Raw genomic sequence first — 18,222 nt, 5'->3', positions numbered from 1 at the left:
ATGTCTAAAACTTATGAAAGAAGGGAAAATCAAGATGGTTTTCTGACAGTAAAGGCAAAAATAAAATAAAAGTCCACAAAGCTGTAGAGTTTGATTTTAAAATATGGGGAAGATAATAACTATTGCAGTTATCAGGACCACAAAGAATTTCTTCCAGTGGATTTCCGCAGAGGTGCTGGATACTCGTTCAGACTGACACAGAGGAGTGCTTAGTAAAGGCACAGGTGGGAGTCACGGTTCAACAGGAGCAGCGTGAGGTGGACGCTAAGAAAGGCCGCCCAGGACCGGGCACTGTGAGGAAGTGGTCTTGTTCTGGGAAACGCCTGTGTTGTTTCTCCAAACAGATGTGCTAGTGTAAGAACTGGTCTCAGCCTGGCACCCTGGCTCACACCTATGACCCCAGCAGCTCCCGAGGCTGAGACAGTGAAACGGAAAAGAACCAGAGTAACGCCATCTTGTTCTGGCCTGACTCCACTGTGTGCTTGCTGGCGATGTGCTCCTTTCAGCCTCCTGGAGCGGTGTCTGTGTCGACAGGATGTGGGACCTTCCCTGTCCCTACTGTGGCCCTGACGTATAACAAAAATGACTCTGAAATGTGTGATCAGAACTATTCTCCCATGTAATCAAAATAACTGACCTACATATGCCTCGGTTGTCCCTGTGGGGCAACCTCGGTTGTCCCTGTGAACTTTGCCTGTATAAACTGTACTCCTAAAATTCGGGGCTGAGAGTTCTTTGAGGCATTAGCCTGCTCCCAGCCACTGCTTGCCTGGCATGCTCATTAAAAAACCCTTTCCCACTTTCAATTTGATTCATTATGCGTGCTGGTTTGTAATTCTCACACACCCCATAACAGCAGGAGGATCGTGAGTTCAAGACCAACCTCAGCAACTTGGTGAGGTCCTGAGTAACTTAGTGAACTCTGTCTCAAAATAAGACTTAAAGGGCTGCCGGGGGTGTGGGGATGTGGCTCAGTGGTGAAGCGCCTCTGGGCTCAATCCCTGGTACAAAAAAATAAATAAATAGCCAACGGTCTCAGATTCTCTATTCCTTACAGTAGAAGTTTTCCCTCCTGGTAAACCAGCACCCTCTCAGTGAGCAGCTTGGCTGACAGAACGCAGCGGAAGCCAGGCTCAGCCTTCCAGACAAGGTTGTAGGAACCTGGTGCTTCCAGTTAGTAACGCTGTCACTAGGGCCGGAGCCATCAAGAAACCCAACAGTCCTAAGACTCCCAGGCCAGGGAGGCACCCAGGGTGACCCTATGGGTCACCCCAATGTCCACAGACAGCGAGTGGATTAGGAAGTGCCCCAGGGAATGCTGTCCCGGCTTGGGGAAGCAGGCAGTGCAGCCTCCGAGGAGGATGAATCCCGAGCACGGGTAGCTAGTGACCAACAGGGAAAGACGGTGTCGCCTGCAGAACTACAGCAGCCAGCCGCTCACCCCTTCCTCCCTTCCGCCACGATTAGAAACAGAAAGGAACAGGCCCACCCCAACACACAGCCTGCAGGCGCGACATCATGGACCTCCCAGATTCCAGAACCACAGGAAATAGACTTCTGATCTTCATCAAATAAGTAAATAACGGGAAAGTCAAACCTACAGAGGCAGAAAACAGAGACTGGGGTGCCTGGAGAGGTGCTGGTCAAAGTCTGCAAGGTCTTGGAGAGGCCTCAAGAGCCCTGTGGCACCCACAGCAGTCCAGGCGACAACCACGTGCTCTTATCCAAGGCCTCTGATAAAAAAGGCGCTGAGGACGTCAGGCGCTGTGCATGCGACTGACTCAGCCATCCCACCACGTATCCACGAGGACGTCAGGCGCTGTGTGTGACTGACTCAGCCATCCCACCACGTATCCACGAGGACGTCAGGCAGCCATCCCACCACGTATCCACGAGGACGTCAGGCAGCCATCCCACCACGTATCCACGAGGACGTCAGGCACTGTGTGTGACTGACTCAGCCATCCCACCACGTATCCACGAGGACGTCAGGCGCTGTGCATGTGACTGACTCAGCCATCCCACCTCGTATCCATGAGGACATCAGGCAGCCATCCCACCACGTATCCACGAGGACGTCAGGCGCTGTGTGTGACTGACTTAGCCATCCCACCTCGTATCCACGAGGACGTCAGGCAGCCATCCCACCATGTATCCATGAGGACGCCAGGCGCTGTGCGTGCGACTGACTCAGCCATCCCACCTCGTATCCACGAGGACGTCAGGCAGCCATCCCACCACGTATCCACGAGGACGTCAGGCAGCCATCCCACCACGTATCCACGAGGACGTCAGGCAGCCATCCCACCACGTATCCACGAGGACGTCAGGCACATGCGTGCGACTGACTCAGCCATCCCACCACGTATCCACGAGGACGTCAGGCGCTGTGCATGTGACTGACTCAGCCATCCCACCACGTATCCACGAGGACGTCAGGCAGCCATCCCACCTCGTATCCATGAGGACGTCAGGCGCTGTGCATGTGACTGACTCAGCCATCCCACCACGTATCCACGAGGACGTCAGGTGCTGTGCATGTGACTGACTCAGCCATCCCACCTCGTATCCATGAGGACGTCAGGCAGCCATCCCACCACGTATCCACGAGGACGTCAGGCGCTGTGTGTGACTGACTTAGCCATCCCACCTCGTATCCACGAGGACGTCAGGCAGCCATCCCACCATGTATCCATGAGGACGCCAGGCGCATGCGTGTGACTGACTTAGCCATCCCACCACGTATCCACGAGGACGTCAGGCAGCCATCCCACCACGTATCCACGAGGATGTCAGGCGCTGTGCATGTGACTGACTCAGCCATCCCACCACGTATGCACGAGGATGTCAGGCGCTGTGCATGTGACTGACTCAGCCATCACACCACGTATCCATGAGGACGTCAGGCGCATGCGTGTGACTGACTTAGCCATCCCACCACGTATCCATGAGGACGTCAGGCGCGTGCGTGCGACTGACTCAGCCATTCCACCACGTATCCACGAGGACGTCAGGCAGCCATCCCACCACGTATCCACGAGGACGTCAGGCGCATGCGTGTGACTGACTTAGCCATCCCACCACGTATCCACGAGGATGTCAGGCACTGTGTGTGTGACTGACAGCCATCCCTCCACGTATCCATGTTTAAAACGTCCATCGTGTGCGCCAGGCACACATGCGATTTTTATCTGTCGACTTAAAACTCAATTGAACATTTTAAAATGTGGTAGTAGTCAGGCAACCCCACTTCCGTTAAGGTGATCAAAGACAGCTTCTCAGAATGGGTGGCATTCGGGCTGAACTGAAAAGATGAGGGAGACCCAGGCTTGTGAGGAAGAGGGAGGAGAACGTGACATTGTGAAGAACAAGGTCCAAACCAAAGGCCTTGTGTCCACAGCAGTCAGAGAAAAAGGAAATGACAGTCACAGGGCCGCAGGTCAGAGCAAGCCAGGGCCTGGAGGGAGGGCCTTCCAGACACCAGCCTTCAGGAGGTGTCCCGGGGTCCTGCTGGCAATTCTGCTGGCCAGGACATCCTGGATTGGATGGAGTTCGCTGTCCTGATTCTGCCCTTACACAGCCCTGTGGCAGGCAAGGCTGTGGGATAGCTCCCTGGGATCCTGATTCCAATACCTCTGGATTCCAGCCCAGAAGTGGACTGCTGGGCTTCGTGGTGATTCTTCTTCTAGGGCGACTTTTTAGTTTTCTTAGGGAAGTCCATCCTGAGTCACAGTGTGGCCCTGAAGACCTTCCATCCCCCCTCCTCCCTCCCTCTTCTGGTGACCACTGTTGAGAGCGGTGACAGAGGAGTGACTGAGACTGGGGGTCTCGGATGCCCTCATGGCTGTGGATGCCCGTTGCCTGGGAAGGTTCCTGTGCAAGGGCACAGGATGCTCAGCTACTGTGGCAGTGCCCTGCATGAGGAGGCTGTGCAAGAGTCCTACCAGCTCTGACCTAGATCTCAGGCGAACAGCTCCTGGGAGGAAGGAACTCAGGCCTGACAGGTGTTCCACCAGCTCCCTTCTCCAGGTCCTGCCCACCTTCTACCAACTTTAAACAATGGACTTTCTTGAGAGCTACATCAACTTCCTAGCATTGCACTTTGCAACTGTGGATTGCAACTGCGGAAAAGCTACATAGATGTCCTAGTCTCTGTAACTTTCCTGAAACAAAGAATAATGGTTGCATAGTCTTTAACATGAAAATGAGACCTATATAGAGATCGCTAGTGAAACTCTTTAGACCTGCGTCTCCATCAGAGAGCAGGCTCCACCTGATCCCGACTTAATCTTCAAGATCTTTGTGAATCTTGATTTTCCAATCCCCCTTCACCCCTCACTGGACCACAGAGTTTGGTCCCAATGGTCAGAACATACGACCATCTGCTCCTCCTCCCCCTCCCTCCTGTGGTGACCACTATCTCCTCCTCCTCCCTAATCTGGTGACCACCATGCCCCCCTCCATCACTCCTCTGGTGTCCTCCATCCCGTCCTCCATCACTGCTATAGTGACCACTATCTCCTCCACCCTCCCTTCTCTAGTGACCCCCATCTCCTCCTCCCTCCCTCCTCTGGTGACCACCATCTCCTCCCTCTCCCTCCTATGGTGACCACTATCTTCTCCACCCTCCCTCCTATAGTGACCCCATCTCCTCTTCTGGTGACTAGCATGCCCTCCACCCTCCCTCATCTGATGACCACCATCTCCTCCTCTTCCTCCCTGCTCTGGTGACCACCATTCCCTCCTCCTCCTCCCTCCTCTGGTGACCACCATCTCCTCCTCACTCCCTCCTCTGGTGACCACCATCTCCTCCCCCTCCATCCTCTGGTGACCACCATCTCCTCCTCCCTCCCTTCTGTGGTGACCAGCATCTCCTCCTCCCTCCCTCCTCTGGTGAACACCATCTCCTCACCCTCCCACTCTGGTGACCACCATCTCCTCCTCCCTCCCTTCTGTGGTGAACACCATCTCCTCCTCCCTCCCTCCTCTGGTGAACACCATCTCCTCCCTCCCTCCTCTGGTGACCACCACCATCTCCTCCCCTTCTCCTTCCTCTGGTGACCACCATGCCCTCCTCCCTCTCTCCTCTGGTGACCACCATCTCCTCCTCCCTCCCTCCTCTGGTGACCACCATCTCCTCCTCTCTCCTCTGGTGAACACCTTCTCCTCACCCTCCCTCCTCTGGTGAACACCATCTCCTCACCCTCCCTCCTCTGGTGACCACCATGCTCTCCTCCCTACCTCCTCTGGTGACCACCATCTCCTTCTCCCTCCCTCCTCTGGTGAACACCATCTTCTCCTCCTCCTTCCTCTGGTGACAACCATCTCCTCCTCCCTCCCTCCTTGGTGACCACTATCTCCTCTTCTCTCCCTCCCTCCTCTGGTGAACACCATCTCCTACTCCTCCCTCCTCTGGAGACCACCATCTCCTCCTCCCTCCCTCCTCTGCTGATCACCATCTCCTCCCCCTCCCTCCTCTGATGAACACCATTCCCTCCTCCCTCTCTCCTCTGTTGACCACCATCTCTTCCTCCCTCCCTTTACTGCTGGCAACCATCTCCTCCTCCCTCCCTCCTCTGGTGACCACCATCTCCTCCTCCCTCCCTCCTCTGGTGAACACCATCTCCTCCCCCTCCCTCCTCTGGTGAACACCATCTCCTCCCCCTCCCTCCTCTAGTGAACACCATCTCCTCCTCCCTCCATCCTCTGGTGACCACCATCTCCTCACCCTCCCTCCTCTGGTGACCACCATGCCCTCCTCCCTCCCTCCTCTGGTGACCACCATCTTCTCCCCCTCCTCCCTCCTGTGGTGACCACCATCTCCTCCTCCCTCCCTCCTCTGGTGACCACTATTCCCTCCTCCCTCCCTCCTCTGGTGACCACCATCTCCTCCCCCTCCCTCCTCTGGTGACCACCATCTCCTCCTACTCCTCCCTCCTCTGGTGACCACCATTCCCTCCTTCCTCCCTCCTCTGGTGACCACCATCTCTTCCTCCCTCCCTTCACTGCTGACAACCATCTCCTCCCCTCCTCCCTCCTCTGGTGACCACCATCTCCTCCTCCCTCCCTCCTCTGGTGAACACCATCTCCTCCTCTCTGCTCTCTGGTGACCACTATCTCCTCCCCCTCCCTCCTGTGGTGACCACCATCTGCTCCTCCTCCTCCCTCCTCTGGTGACCACCATTCCCTTCTCCCACTCTCCTCTGGTGACCACCATCTCCTCCTCCCTCCCTTCACTGCTGACAACCATCTCCTCCCCTCCTCACTCCTCTGGTGACCACCATCTCCTCCTTCCTCCCTCCTCTGGTGAACACCATCTCCTCCCCCTCCCTCCTCTGGTGAACACCATGCCCTCCTCCCTCCCTCCTCTGGTCAACACCATCTCCTCCTCCCTCCCTCCTCTGGTGACCACCATCTCCTCCTCCCTCCCTCCTCTGGTGACCACCATTCCCTCCTCCCTCCCTCTTCTGGTGACCACCATCTCCTCCTCCCTCCCTCCCTCCTCTGCTGACCACCATCTCCTCCCCCTCCCTCCTCTGATGACTACCATCTCCTCCCCCTCCCTCCTCTGGTGACCACCACCCCCTCCTCCCTCCACCATGCCTCTGCAACCGCTTTCTTCCTAGTGCTAATGTGTATAAACTGATATTCTACCCAGCCCCTGGGCTCAGGCTGCAGTCTGATAATGTAGAGACCTCCCAGATGACGTAGTCCCGTTGTGGCCTCTGTTCAGCTATGCCTCCCCGCCTCTGAGGGCCTCCTCTTACACCTACCTTGGTTCCTGGTGTTCCGAGCTGTCAGTGGTGTGGGCTTTGTCGTGTGGTGGAGGGCTCCTGGCAAGGCACGCTCAGTGACACTGGGGCTCGCTGCCAGTGACACCCACGCACGTACCCACGATGCCCCACGGGGCACCTCACATCCCCTTTCCCAAGGCTCCTCCCCTCCTGGTCCTGGGACTCTGCAGCCTCCCCTCTTCTGCTGGTTATAAATGTGTGAACGGCTGTGCACCCCGTCTTCCTCCTGGGCTGGGACACCTGTCTCTCTTGCCAACCTCCTGGCGCTGCTGACCTCGAGGGACCACCATCCAACCCTCGACGTGCAGGGGGCCGACCCTACAGCTTCCAGATGTGCGAGGGCTGCAGCCTCCTCTCTGTGGCCTCTGCCCTCTGCAGTGTCCTCCAGCTCCACACATGCATGTCATTACCTTATTTACTCAGTGTGCCCAAGGCCGGTGCCAGGGAGGCAAGTGGCAGCATTTCACCAGGATGCAGAGGCAAATATGTCGGTAAGAGCTCCTCAAAAGTCCAGGGCCAGAGGAAGTTCACACGGGAATGTAAGTCACATAGCCTCCTTTCTTTATTTTCTATGTATTTCTTTACAACGTGCTAGGTATCGGACCCAGGGCTTCACACATGCTAGGCAAGTGCTCTACCACTGAGCCACTCCCAGCCCTTTTATTTTAAGACAAGGTCTCACTAAGTTGCCCAGGCCAGCCTTGAACTTGTGATCCTCCTGTCTGGTTTGGATACGAGGTGTCCCCCCAGATCTCCTTTGTTAACAGAGGAATCTCAGAGCTGAAATGGCAGATTACAAGAGCGGTGGCCTAACAGTGCTTGGACCATTTGCTGGATTAATAATTGAAGAGAGAACTGTACCGGGCAGTACCTGTAAGCAGGCAGGGATGACTGAAGGGGCAGCCTCCCTGGAAGCCCTTCTGGGGGACTAGGTCTTGTCCCCATGGCTCCTTCCTCCCCCCCAGTCCTCCCAGCAGCCTGAGCTGAGCCTGCTACGCATTCCACCAGGACCTTCTGCCTCACCTGGGCCCAGAGCTGCGGAGTCAGCCGGCCACAGACTGAACCCGGGACAGCATGGAAGCACGAACTCTCCCCTGGGCTGTTTGTGTGTGGAACTGCGGTCACAGCCCTGGTAAGCTGGCCAACACATGGGCAGCAGTTCCTCTAGAGGGTCTCACCATCTTTAGAAAGCAGCTCGTCTGAAAGGCGTGCGTGAAGATGGGCTGGCTCTACAGCTGCAGGCCACTCCAAGCAGCCAGGGCTGGGTGGCGGGCTGGGCGAGGAAGCAGGATTCCCACCTCCAGCCTGCTGTGTGGCCCCAACGTCGCCCAGGCTCCAGAAGCCCTGGATCAACCTTGCCCACGACCACGCTGTGCGAAGCAGGCCAGACGGCCAAATCCAGGCAGGCTGCCAGCCACCCGGGCAGGAGGCCCGATCGGCACTCAGTGCCCTGTGCCCTCCCCCGGCCACACAGGGCCGGAACTCCACCCTCAGAGCCGAGTGAGGTGGCGCAGTTTCCACCAACCATGGTCAAGTCACTTTACAAAGATGTTCAAACGCACACAGCAGTCGGCCTTCAAGAGTCTAGACAAACAACCCCAAAGACACTTTTTGGAATTAAAGAATCAATTCAATAACCAGATGAAAGTTTTCATATACATATCTGAATTTTCAACCAGCTAAAATAAACATGAATTATTTTTGTTAGAAAATATAACTGTTACAAAATTAAAAATAAATAGTAGCTGCCGCAAAATTCCACACGGCACATGGGTAGTTCCGCGTCCTGGGCACTCAGTGGGAAGAGGGATGGAGGCTTAGGCAGAAGACAAGAGAGAGAAGGGGAGCCGGGGAGGGGACACTTGGGGGCAGGAAGAGGCAAAGGAAGAGGATGTGCTCCCGAAGGAGCCGACCCATGAGCACCCTGCAGGGACACTGCAGCCGCGGAGCCTGCCGAGAGCTGCCCCGTCCAGGAAGGAGCGGCACCGTCAGTCGCCCCGGCCCTGAGGGCGCAAGGGCCAGGTGGAGGGCCTCCCCAGGTGCGGGAGGGCTGGGCACAGCTGGGCAGCGGAGGCACAGAGCGGGTGCCTGGTGGGCCTGCGTCCACCCTACCACAGAGGCTCAAAGACAACGGTCAGCTCTGGCCTTTCCTCCTGCAGCATTTCCAAGGCACGTTTCGCCTCGTGGTTGAAGTACATCTCACACAACCTGCGAAGGCAAGCAGAAAGCCTCGGTCGTCCTCAGAAGGCGCGTGTCAGCCTTCACCTTCATCCAGCCCGCTGCACACCTGCGATCCCGCACCACAGGAGCTGAGGCAGGAGGTCACAAGCTCCAGGCCAGCCTGGCAACTAGGGAAGACCCTGTCTCAAAATAAAAAGTAAAAAGGGCTGGGCGCAGCTCAGGGGCACAGCACGCTGGCTCCGTCCCCAGTGCTGGAGAAACTCATCCCTCGAGGCCCTTGACCCACACGCCTCTGCGCTCTGAGAGCTGAGCTGCAGGCCCAGCGTGGCTTCGGGGGCGTATTTCTGAGAAGGGTCTCACTATGCTGCCCAGGCTGGCCTCCAGCTCTGGGCCAAGGACCTGCCACCTCAGCCCCCGAGCAGCTGGTCAACGGAGCACACCGCTCCGCCCTGGACCTTCGCGTGAGAGCTCTTTCAACACAGTTGAAGGTGAGAGGACCACATCACAGCCCACATGTCCACCCCAACTGGACAGGGCGGCCGCCCACGGCTGCGGCGACATCGATGGTGGCGGGGCCCTCGCCAGCGTGGCTGCAGGGCGGCTCCCACAGCCAGAGCCACAGCTGTCCCCCCGCGTCACCAGCCCTGTCTGGGCAGATGTCCGCTGTCCTGTGCCCTCCAGACGCTCATCTAACCTGGATGCCGACATCTACCAGCAGGCAGGGAAGAGAGACGGGAAGGTCCCGGCTCTCGGGACCCTGGGAGCCGCCCATCCCACCTCATCCCAGCAGGCTCAGTGGCTCGTGGGGCAGACTGAAGGAGTGACGGCCTTCACACCCACGTTGAAGCCCTGACCCCAGGGTGATGCTATCGGGTCAGAGACGACAAAGTCACAGGCGGCCCCTCACAATGGCGGACGCCTTGCAGGAGACTCCAGAGTGCTTGTCCCACTCCTTCCTCCCACCCGCCACCTTCAGTCGTCTGCAAAGGAGAGGAAGCCCCGCCGGCGTCTGAGCCAGCCAGAACCTTCATCTGGGACACGCAGCCTCCAGACGGAGAACACGGGCTCTGCTGCACGCCACCGCTCTGCTTTATTATGGAGACCAGAGCGAGGAAGACAGGCTCACTGCAGCTGTGGCTTCCCCAGTCTGCCCTGAGCCTGTCCCCAGGCCAGGTGCTGAACGTCCCTCAGGGCCACGTCAGTGACGCACGAAATAGCAAGGTCCCCGGCTGCATCCTGAGCAGTCCCGCCCTCTGTTCCCCCACTTGTCTTGGCCTGGGAACGTCGTGGACGTGCCCACGGCATCCTCACAAAGAGGCGGCACTGACCTGCACCCTGGCAGGCTCAGCTTGGGGGCCGAGGAGTGGCCAGGACTCCCTGGGCTCCCGGATGTGTATCGTAGGGAGACAGAAAGTACACTAAGGAGAACGCAGCACAGCCTGGAGCCAGCGAGCCCGCTGTGGAGGGAGCAGAGGAGAGGCAAGGGCGCCGCCCCGGGAGGAGGCCTTCACGCAGCTCAGTCAGGGTGTGGGAGCAAGCGAGGCGGGCACTGCACGGGCAGAGCCCCAGACGCAGGGCCAGCACCAGTGAGGGTCCAGAGAGGGCTCTGCCGTTGCAGCCCGGAGAGGACCCCCCTGCGACCGCAGCAGCAGGAGCTCAGGTGGGGAAGGTGGTCATCGGAGGCAGCTCAGCTGCTGGGGGCTCAGAGCCACCGGGGCCGCAGCTCCCGCTGCGAGTGCCAGAAGCCCCTGAGCACCTGGCAAGAGTGAGGCCTGCCTCACTGCAGCTGCCGTGTCTGCTGCCCACGGAGCAGCGGGCATGGGCCCTGCAGAACGCACCGGCTCCGGGCTGTCCAGACCAGGGCCTACGGGGACTAGAGCAGGCGAGGGCCCTGGACGCTTCCAAGCGGAGGCCAGGCAGCACGCGACCCATGGACGCAGCGCTCACAGGCGAGCCGCGGGGCAGACGCAGGCATGGAAGAAGAGCTGCTGAAACAGCACCAGAGCATTCTTGTCTGCACAGCCGGGAAAGCAGGTCTCGGCTGCGACTGGGAGGAGCGGGGCTCCGGATCTGGACGCAGGGGGTCAAGGGCACATTGACCCTCCGAGGGGAGGGGTCAGAGAGGCCTTCAGACCTGGAATTCACAGCGCAGCCACGGTGAAGCCAGAGGCTGTATGATTAAAGTAAGGGTGAAAGTGCAAGAGACAAGCCTTCGCCTGGCGACCGAGACCTGAAAATTCACCGCACACAGGCCAGGACGATGACACAAAGCAGGTGACAGCTGGAAAGCAGGAGAGAGGCCAGAGGAGAACGTGCCGACCCGAGTCGAGCTTCGGAAACGGCTTAAGTGGGAAGCTCTGTGCAGCGGTTCTAAGAAGCTGGGAGACGCTCCGGGACGCTCCGGCCAGAGAGCTGATGCCCACCAGGCCGAGGGCCCTTCTGCTGAGCGTGTGGCGGTGTCCAGTCAGTCGTCTGGAGTCGGGACAGCAGCCCCCGTGCTCAGACGCTGCCGCCAGCGCCCGAGCTCTGCACCGTCATCAGACCCGCTTCCCTGGGGACACGGGGTGGAAAGCCTTCTCCAACCCACTGTGCCCGGCGCTCTGAGCCTCTGGACGCTGCGGAGCGGGCAGCCCAGGTCCTCTGCACCCCAGAGGCCAGGCCCCAAGGAACCCTGAGAGCCGCCGGGTCTGGGGAGCCGGCTGGGCAGGCCCTCTGCAGAGCACTCACTGCAGGTTCCGGAGGAGACAGCCCCGCTGCCTCAGGACCTCGCAGAGCATCATGACCCCCAGGTCGCCAAGGTCATTGTTGCCCAGGCTCAGCTTCTGCAGGCTCCGATTGGAGGTCAGGATCATGGAGAGGTCCCAGCAGCAGTGCGAGGTGAGGCTGCAATTGTCCAGTCTGCGAGAAAGACCACTTTGAGGAGACACCCCCAGGCCTCCCCAGGCCCCAGGTGCAAGGAGCTCAACTGGCCTTTGCACCACCCAGAAGTCTCCTCCTGCCCCCAGGCGGTCACGGGCCACTCCGGTGGACCTGCCTCTCAGGGCCCTTCCCCACCAGGGACCCCACCCCATCGAGCAGCCAAGGACTCACTCCAACACCTGCAGCCTGCAGCTGGGGAGCAGGAGCCCCTCGCAGAGGAGCTTGAGGCCCGCGTCCCCGAGAGCGTTGCCGCGCAGGTAAAGGTGCGTGAGGCTCCGGTTCGTTCTGAGCACCGAGGACAGAGCTGAACAGCAGGCGGACGTGAGACCAGAATTCACCAACCTGCAGACAGAGCAGAGTCCTCAGCAGCAGCCCAACACAGGCACGCCCGTCAGAGCAGCTGCACCTCCAGCTCGCGGGCATCTGAGGGGTCCCACGGGGCAGGCAGACGCGCTCTCTGCAGACACTGCAGACAGAGCAAAGCACAGGACCCGACCCCACCGTGCCTCCCTCCAGAGGCCTCTGCAGCGGCGTCCTCAGCACTTCTTCAGGAAAACACCAGAGTGGCCCGACCGCCAGCACCCGACACCAGAGACCTGCCCGCCTGGCTCTACGCGGCCGTGACGCTCCACACCTCTCGCAGACACAGCCCCGCGTCCCCTGGAGTCACAGTGTCTCTCGAGGTCAGAGGGCAGAGGTGAGCCACAGAGGTGCCGCTGGCCGCTCACCTAGCAACTCGAGGGCACTCCACAGGGAACGGGCGAGGTCAGGGACAGCCCTCAGGCCACTTACCAGGCCTGACACCCTGCCTGCCACACCACTGTCCACTCCCTCTGCCCTCCGCCCAGGGAGAGATCCTCAGAGCAGGAAGTCTGGGTCTGCACTGGAGCCACGCGGTGAGACGCTCTGACGGTCCACCCTGGGGTCAAGGTGAGCTCTCACCAGCGAGGCCAGGAGGGCTGGGTCAGAGGCTGTGTCCCTCCTGCTGGGAGCTCACACCCAAGGCCGCCCCAGCGGCAGCCAGCAGCCGTGGACACAGGCTTGGGCGCCACGAGTCCTCGGCTCAGGCACATTCTAAGCACTTTGGTCTACAATCAGGACTCGTTGCAGCCGAGTGCGTGAATACAGGACGAGATGAGAAGCAGTCCTGCCCACCTGCTCGTCTCCGTCTTCCAGGCAATGGGGAGTGGGGGAGAGAGACGGGGACGCCAGACAGAGGGGACACACACCAGAGGGAGGGGCCCAACAGAGCCCCTGGGAGCGGCTCCGCTGCACTCCCTCCTCCAGGAAGGAGCCCCTCAGAAGGTCCTCGGAGACCACACGCAGAGGGACACGAGGCACCACCAGCAGAGATGGGCAGACCAGAGGAGGAGAAGGGGCACTGCCCAGGAAGGGCAGCACTGGGCACACAGCAAGAGGTCTGTGAAGACGCTGGCACTCAGGCTGGGCCGGCAGGGACCCAGCGCTGCCTTCACACCCAGAACCCAGCACCCAGGTGACGATGATGCAGTGCTGCAGCCAGCAGGACGCTGGTGGCCACGGAGGCTGGGAGGTGGGGTGCAAGCTTGCAGGTTAGCAGTCAGACAGCACCAGGACCCAGAGGGCGCCACCAGAGGGCGCCACCGTCAGCTCACTCCTGCAGGGACCCAGCACAGGACCCTGGCCCGGCTCCACCTGAGTCAGTTTGTGGGGTCAGCACAGGCCTTTTATTTATTGAATCCACCTGAACTCACAAGAGCGTCGCACACTGAGCTGCAGAGCTGACACTGACAGGGTATTTATGATGGACCTCACTGGGGAGGATGACGTTAAAGAGAACGATCTTACTGAATTTCTACCAACTCAAGGGGGAAGTGTTTTACTTATTCCTACATTTACAATGCAAAAAAAATGAGGATCAGAGTAATTGCTTAAGAATAATTGGGGGACTGAGGCAGGAACTCAGTGGTAGAGCACTAGCCACTCACATGTGAGGCACTGGGTTCAGTACTTGGCACCACACAAAAATAAACAAAAAAAGGTATTCTCTCCATTACACCTAAAATGAATAAAATAAATATAAAAAAGAAAAAGTGAGGAGGAAAGAGCTGAAAATGGAGAGGGGAACAGGACAAATGTCACCTGAGGGGAAGAGTCCACAGGAGCAGGACAGTGGGCCCCAGGCCTGGTCCTCAGCACCAACACCAGCTCCACAGGGAGGGGCCTGAGCTCAGGAAGAGTCCACAGGAGCAGGACAGTGGGCCCCAGGCCTGGTCCTCAGTACCAACGCCAGCTCCACAGGGAGGGGCCTGAGCTCAGGAAGAGTCCACAGGAGCAGGACAGTGGGCCCCAGGCCTGGTCCTCAGTACCAACGCCAGCTCCACAGGGAGGGGCCTGAGCTCAGGAAGAGTCCACAGGAGCAGGACAGTGGGCCCCAGGCCTGGTCTTCAGTACCAATGCCAGCTCCACAGGGAGGGGCCTGAGCTCAGGAAGAGTCCACAGGAGCAGGACAGTGGGCCCCAGGCCTGGTCCTCAGTACCAACGCCAGCTCCACAGGGAGGGGCCTGAGCTCAGGAAGAGTCCACAGGAGCAGGACAGTGGGCCCCAGGCCTGGTCCTCAGCACCACACCAGCTCCACAGGGAGGGGCCTGAGCTCAGGAAGGGTCCACAGGAGGACAGTTGGGCCAGTATGACCCGTGCGTTGGCTGAGAGTGGCGGGGACTGGTCCCACGGGCTTGTGTTTAGTGGCCTGCATGCACCTACTCTGCATCAGAACCCTGTTTTGAGGATTTTTGAGGAAACCTCTATCCTGTCATTTTGCATGTTTTAAAGTTTCCTTGGTGTTATGTTAAGAAAACCAAAACTAAGAAGAAGAAATGAAGGGAAGGAACTGAAAGTAAGGAGAGTTTAGGACGTCCTCTCCTTCATCGCTGGCAGTCCCCATCAAAGTCCCCATCCAGCAGGCCGGAAGTAGCGGGCAGGAGCTGGTCCAGGGGTGGGGGTCATTTTGATATTGACCACGTTTTGCACGTACTCTGTGTGTCTCTTAGGTGACCTTGGGCAGGTGCGGGGGCAGGGGGCCCAGCATGGAACCACAGAGGAAGACCTGAAGTTCAAGAGGAGAAAATCTGGCTGTCCTAACACAGCGTAGGCCCTGGAAGTCAGCGAGTCCACCTAAGGAATCCAGCTCCAGACTTACACTCACCACCCGGGCAAGGGGAGGCTGAGACAGGAGGATGGCAACTCGAGGTCAGCCTAAGTGACGTCACGAGGCCCTGAGCAACTTGGCCACTGGACGTGGAGGTCAGGGCCACGGGCCTCCCCTCCATAGGCTCTGCTGGCCTCTCATGGCCTCACACCACACCTCATCAGGCACCTGCTGCCTTGCGGCATGCCGGAGGCCTTCAGTGACGAGGCAGGAAGCAGCCTGCACTGTCACTCCTGCTTGTCTCCTCTCTGCATCTGCCCCCTCCCTTTGAGAACGTCTGTGCAGACATTATTTATTTTGAAAATAATCACACGGTGAACAAACCCAGCGCCACAGAAGCAGAGTGCCACGGAAGAGCCATGCAGGAGAAGCAGGGGCTCCGTGAGCAGCCCTCCTCCAGGGAGGAGAGCACCGGATGGGTGGGGCAAGGGAGGCCAGAGCCTCCCGAGTCCCAAGAGTCGGAATGGTGCACTGATGGAGCGCACTGCAAAACCCCTCGTACTCTATTTTGTCCTGAACGCTGATCTAGCCAACATTGTGTCAGTAATGTGAGTAAATGTAAGCTTATTTACAGAACATACCAAAAGGTCAAGACTCAGCCAGGAACGGGGCGCATGCCTGTCATCCCAGCAGCTCAGGAGGCTGAGGCAGGAGGACCGCAAGCTCAAAGCCAGCTTCAGCAACTTAGCAGGGCCCTAAGCAACTCAGTGAGACCCTGTCTCTAAATAAAATACAAAATAGGGTCGGGGATGTGACTCAGTGGTCGAGTAACCCCAAGTTTAATCCCCAGTACCCACAAAAAAAGAAAGAAAAGAAAGGCACATGTGAGCCCAAGTGTAGGTTGAGAGCTGGATGCGGAGGCCCCCAGGCAGGCAGCAAGAGTGCTGGAAATGACACTGGTGTGTGCAGGGAGTTACCACCCTCTCCCTCAGTGTCCTCAGGCACAGGCCTACTGTTACTGGAGCCTCACTGCCTCCTCTCAAGTCAGAGAAAATATCAGGCCTGGTGGCACATGCACCTGTAACCCCAGAGACTGAGGAGGCTGAGGCAGGAGGATCGCAAGTTCAAGGGCAGCCTCAGTGATTCAGAGGCCTGAGCAACTTAGTGAGACCCTGTTTTCAAAACAAAAAATTTAAAATGATTTAAAAATTAAAAAGGGCTTGGGTAAAGCACCCCCCCAAAAAAAAAAATGTCAGAGGCTCCTGTAACAGAAAACCCAGGTAAAGAACATGGAGGAGCAGAATACGTGCAAAGCACTGCATTATTAGTGGAATTCTGTATTCTTATTCTGTGGAAATCCAGTCTCAAAAGCCTGACACAGCTTGCCAAAACCATGAGGCCAGCAGGGCGTCCACAGGGAGGCAAAGCCCGACCGAGGCAGGAGCACCCAGGCAGGAGAGCCCTCCCGGCAGGAACGCCCACGCAAGAGCGCGCAAGGCAGGAGCGCCCACGCGGCAGGAGCGCGCCCGGCAGGAGAGCCCACGCGGCAGGCGCACCCAAGCAGGAGCGCCCAGGCAGGAGCGCACACGCAGGAGCGCCCATGCAGGAGCACGCACAGCAGGAGCGCCCACGCAGGAGCGCCCACGGCAGGAGCGCTCAGGCAGGAGCGCCCACGGCAGGAGCGCCCAGGCAGGAGCACGCACGGCAGGAGCGCCCACGCAGGAGCACGCACGGCAGGAGCGCCCACGCAGGAGCGCACACGGCAGGAGCACCCACGCAGGAGCGCACACGGCAGGAGCGCCCAGGCCGCAGGAGTGCCCGGCTTCCGGTCGGAGGCGCCTTCCTAGGGCCTGGGCCAGCCCGCCTTCGCCCAGGGGAGCCTGACCCGGCAGGGAAGGCGATGGGCTGTGTGCGCTGAGGCTTTAGAGATGTCTGTGCAAGACCAGACCAAGGGCCAGAGTCGCCCGGGGCGGGGCTACAGCTGCTTCTCAGGGCCCTGGGGAGGACGGGGACCAGGACAGGGAGCCAGAGCAGGCGCCGCAGGGACAGAGCCCAGGCTGCCATCACTGCATGCCCAGGGGGTCCACACCTAGGACAGGAAGACTCCCTGACTCCCGGGCCCCTCACCCGTGGGAACTGGGCTGCATCTCCCTACGGTCTCAAGGTCTCCCTTCTGGGGCCCAGCCTCATCTGCGAGGGCCCCCACCTCCTTCTGCGCGTGCTGGCCGCGTCTTACCCCAGCTTCTGCAGGCTGCACTGTGGATGCTTGGCCGTCTCGCAAAGGATCCTCATTCCTGCGTCGCCCAAGGCGTTTTCTCCGATGTAGAGTCTGGTCAGGGAGCGGCTGGCACTCAGCACGGCCGCGAGGTCCTGGCAACATGCTGACGTGAGGCAGCAACTGACCAACCTTCCAGGGAGAGAAGGTCACGGTGGCACCTCCTCCTCACCCTGCAGGAGGGGCTCCTCCCGCAAGCCTAGCCTTGCAGGAGCCCGACTTCCCTCTGCGGGGACCAGCAGGCGAGGGCAAGCCCATCCAACCCTGTGACCTCTCCTGACTGCCTGGGCGGTTCCACCATGGAGAGAGGATTCAGCCCCGCCACCTGAGCTGCACGTGCGCAGGTCACTGGGCCACCCCTGGAGCTTTCCCTGTGACAGCCCACGGGCACCATCACCCTCCCGGCCTGCCGCCTGCAGCCCCTCCACCTCCCGTCTGTCAGCTCCCCAGGGCTTGAGTGCCGGGTCGCAGCCTGGCCCTGGGCCACTGCCCCGTCTCACCCACCCTGCAGTGTGTGTGGGTCGGAATGCCAGGGCACCTCCGCCCGGGGGCACCTGCGGGTCTCTCCCAGCGTGAATGGACTCCCTCCCCTCCCTCCGCTGCTCCAGGACCCAGGTCTCCCGCGAGCGGATGGTGAGGGGCTCAAGTCAGGAGGCAGTCCGCTTTGGCGCGGGCTTGCTACCTAGCATGAGGGCTGAGAGCTCGTGAAGTCTCGCTCTTCCCCGCGCCCAGCATGGCAGTCCTACTTCCCTCGGCTGCATCTCTGTGTCCCCAGACCATCTCTGTGTCCCCACCAGGGCCTCCACTGGCTTCCCCACCGCCTAGGTGGTTGGCAGCACCCACAGAGGAGGCCTCAGGGCCTCCGAGAGCGAGGCCCCTCTCACAGAATGCAGTTCCCCGGCCTCGCAGACCGCAAGCAGGGCCCA

The 18,222-nt window shown here is 59.4% G+C and overlaps 1 protein-coding gene and 1 long non-coding RNA gene across 4 annotated transcripts in view; one reads left to right on the top strand and one right to left on the bottom strand.

Annotated features, from left to right (window-relative positions):
• Window positions 1-18,222, top strand: part of LOC306663292 — a 726,016-nt gene that overhangs the window by 437,941 nt on the left and 269,853 nt on the right. The gene's annotated exons all lie outside the window — the stretch shown is intronic.
• Window positions 8,390-18,222, bottom strand: part of NLRP3 (NLR family pyrin domain containing 3) — a 52,366-nt gene continuing 42,533 nt past the window's right edge. For both annotated transcript variants that reach the window (XM_079143611.1, XM_079143612.1), the window contains 4 exons: window positions 17,258-17,428; window positions 12,066-12,236; window positions 11,703-11,873; window positions 8,390-9,002 (listed from right to left, as the gene is read on the bottom strand). In XM_079143611.1, the coding sequence (XP_078999737.1) occupies window positions 8,903-9,002; window positions 11,703-11,873; window positions 12,066-12,236; window positions 17,258-17,428 (613 nt within the window). In that variant the 3' untranslated portion in view covers window positions 8,390-8,902. The remainder of the gene's footprint in view (window positions 9,003-11,702; window positions 11,874-12,065; window positions 12,237-17,257; window positions 17,429-18,222) is intronic.

Source organism: Sciurus vulgaris, assembly GCF_902686455.1.
Source record: "Sciurus vulgaris genome assembly, chromosome: 6".
Classification (NCBI taxonomy): Eukaryota; Metazoa; Chordata; class Mammalia; order Rodentia; family Sciuridae; genus Sciurus; species Sciurus vulgaris.
The sequence above is the reverse complement of the archived record's forward strand: the minus strand, read 5'-3'. Positions and strand labels throughout refer to the sequence as shown.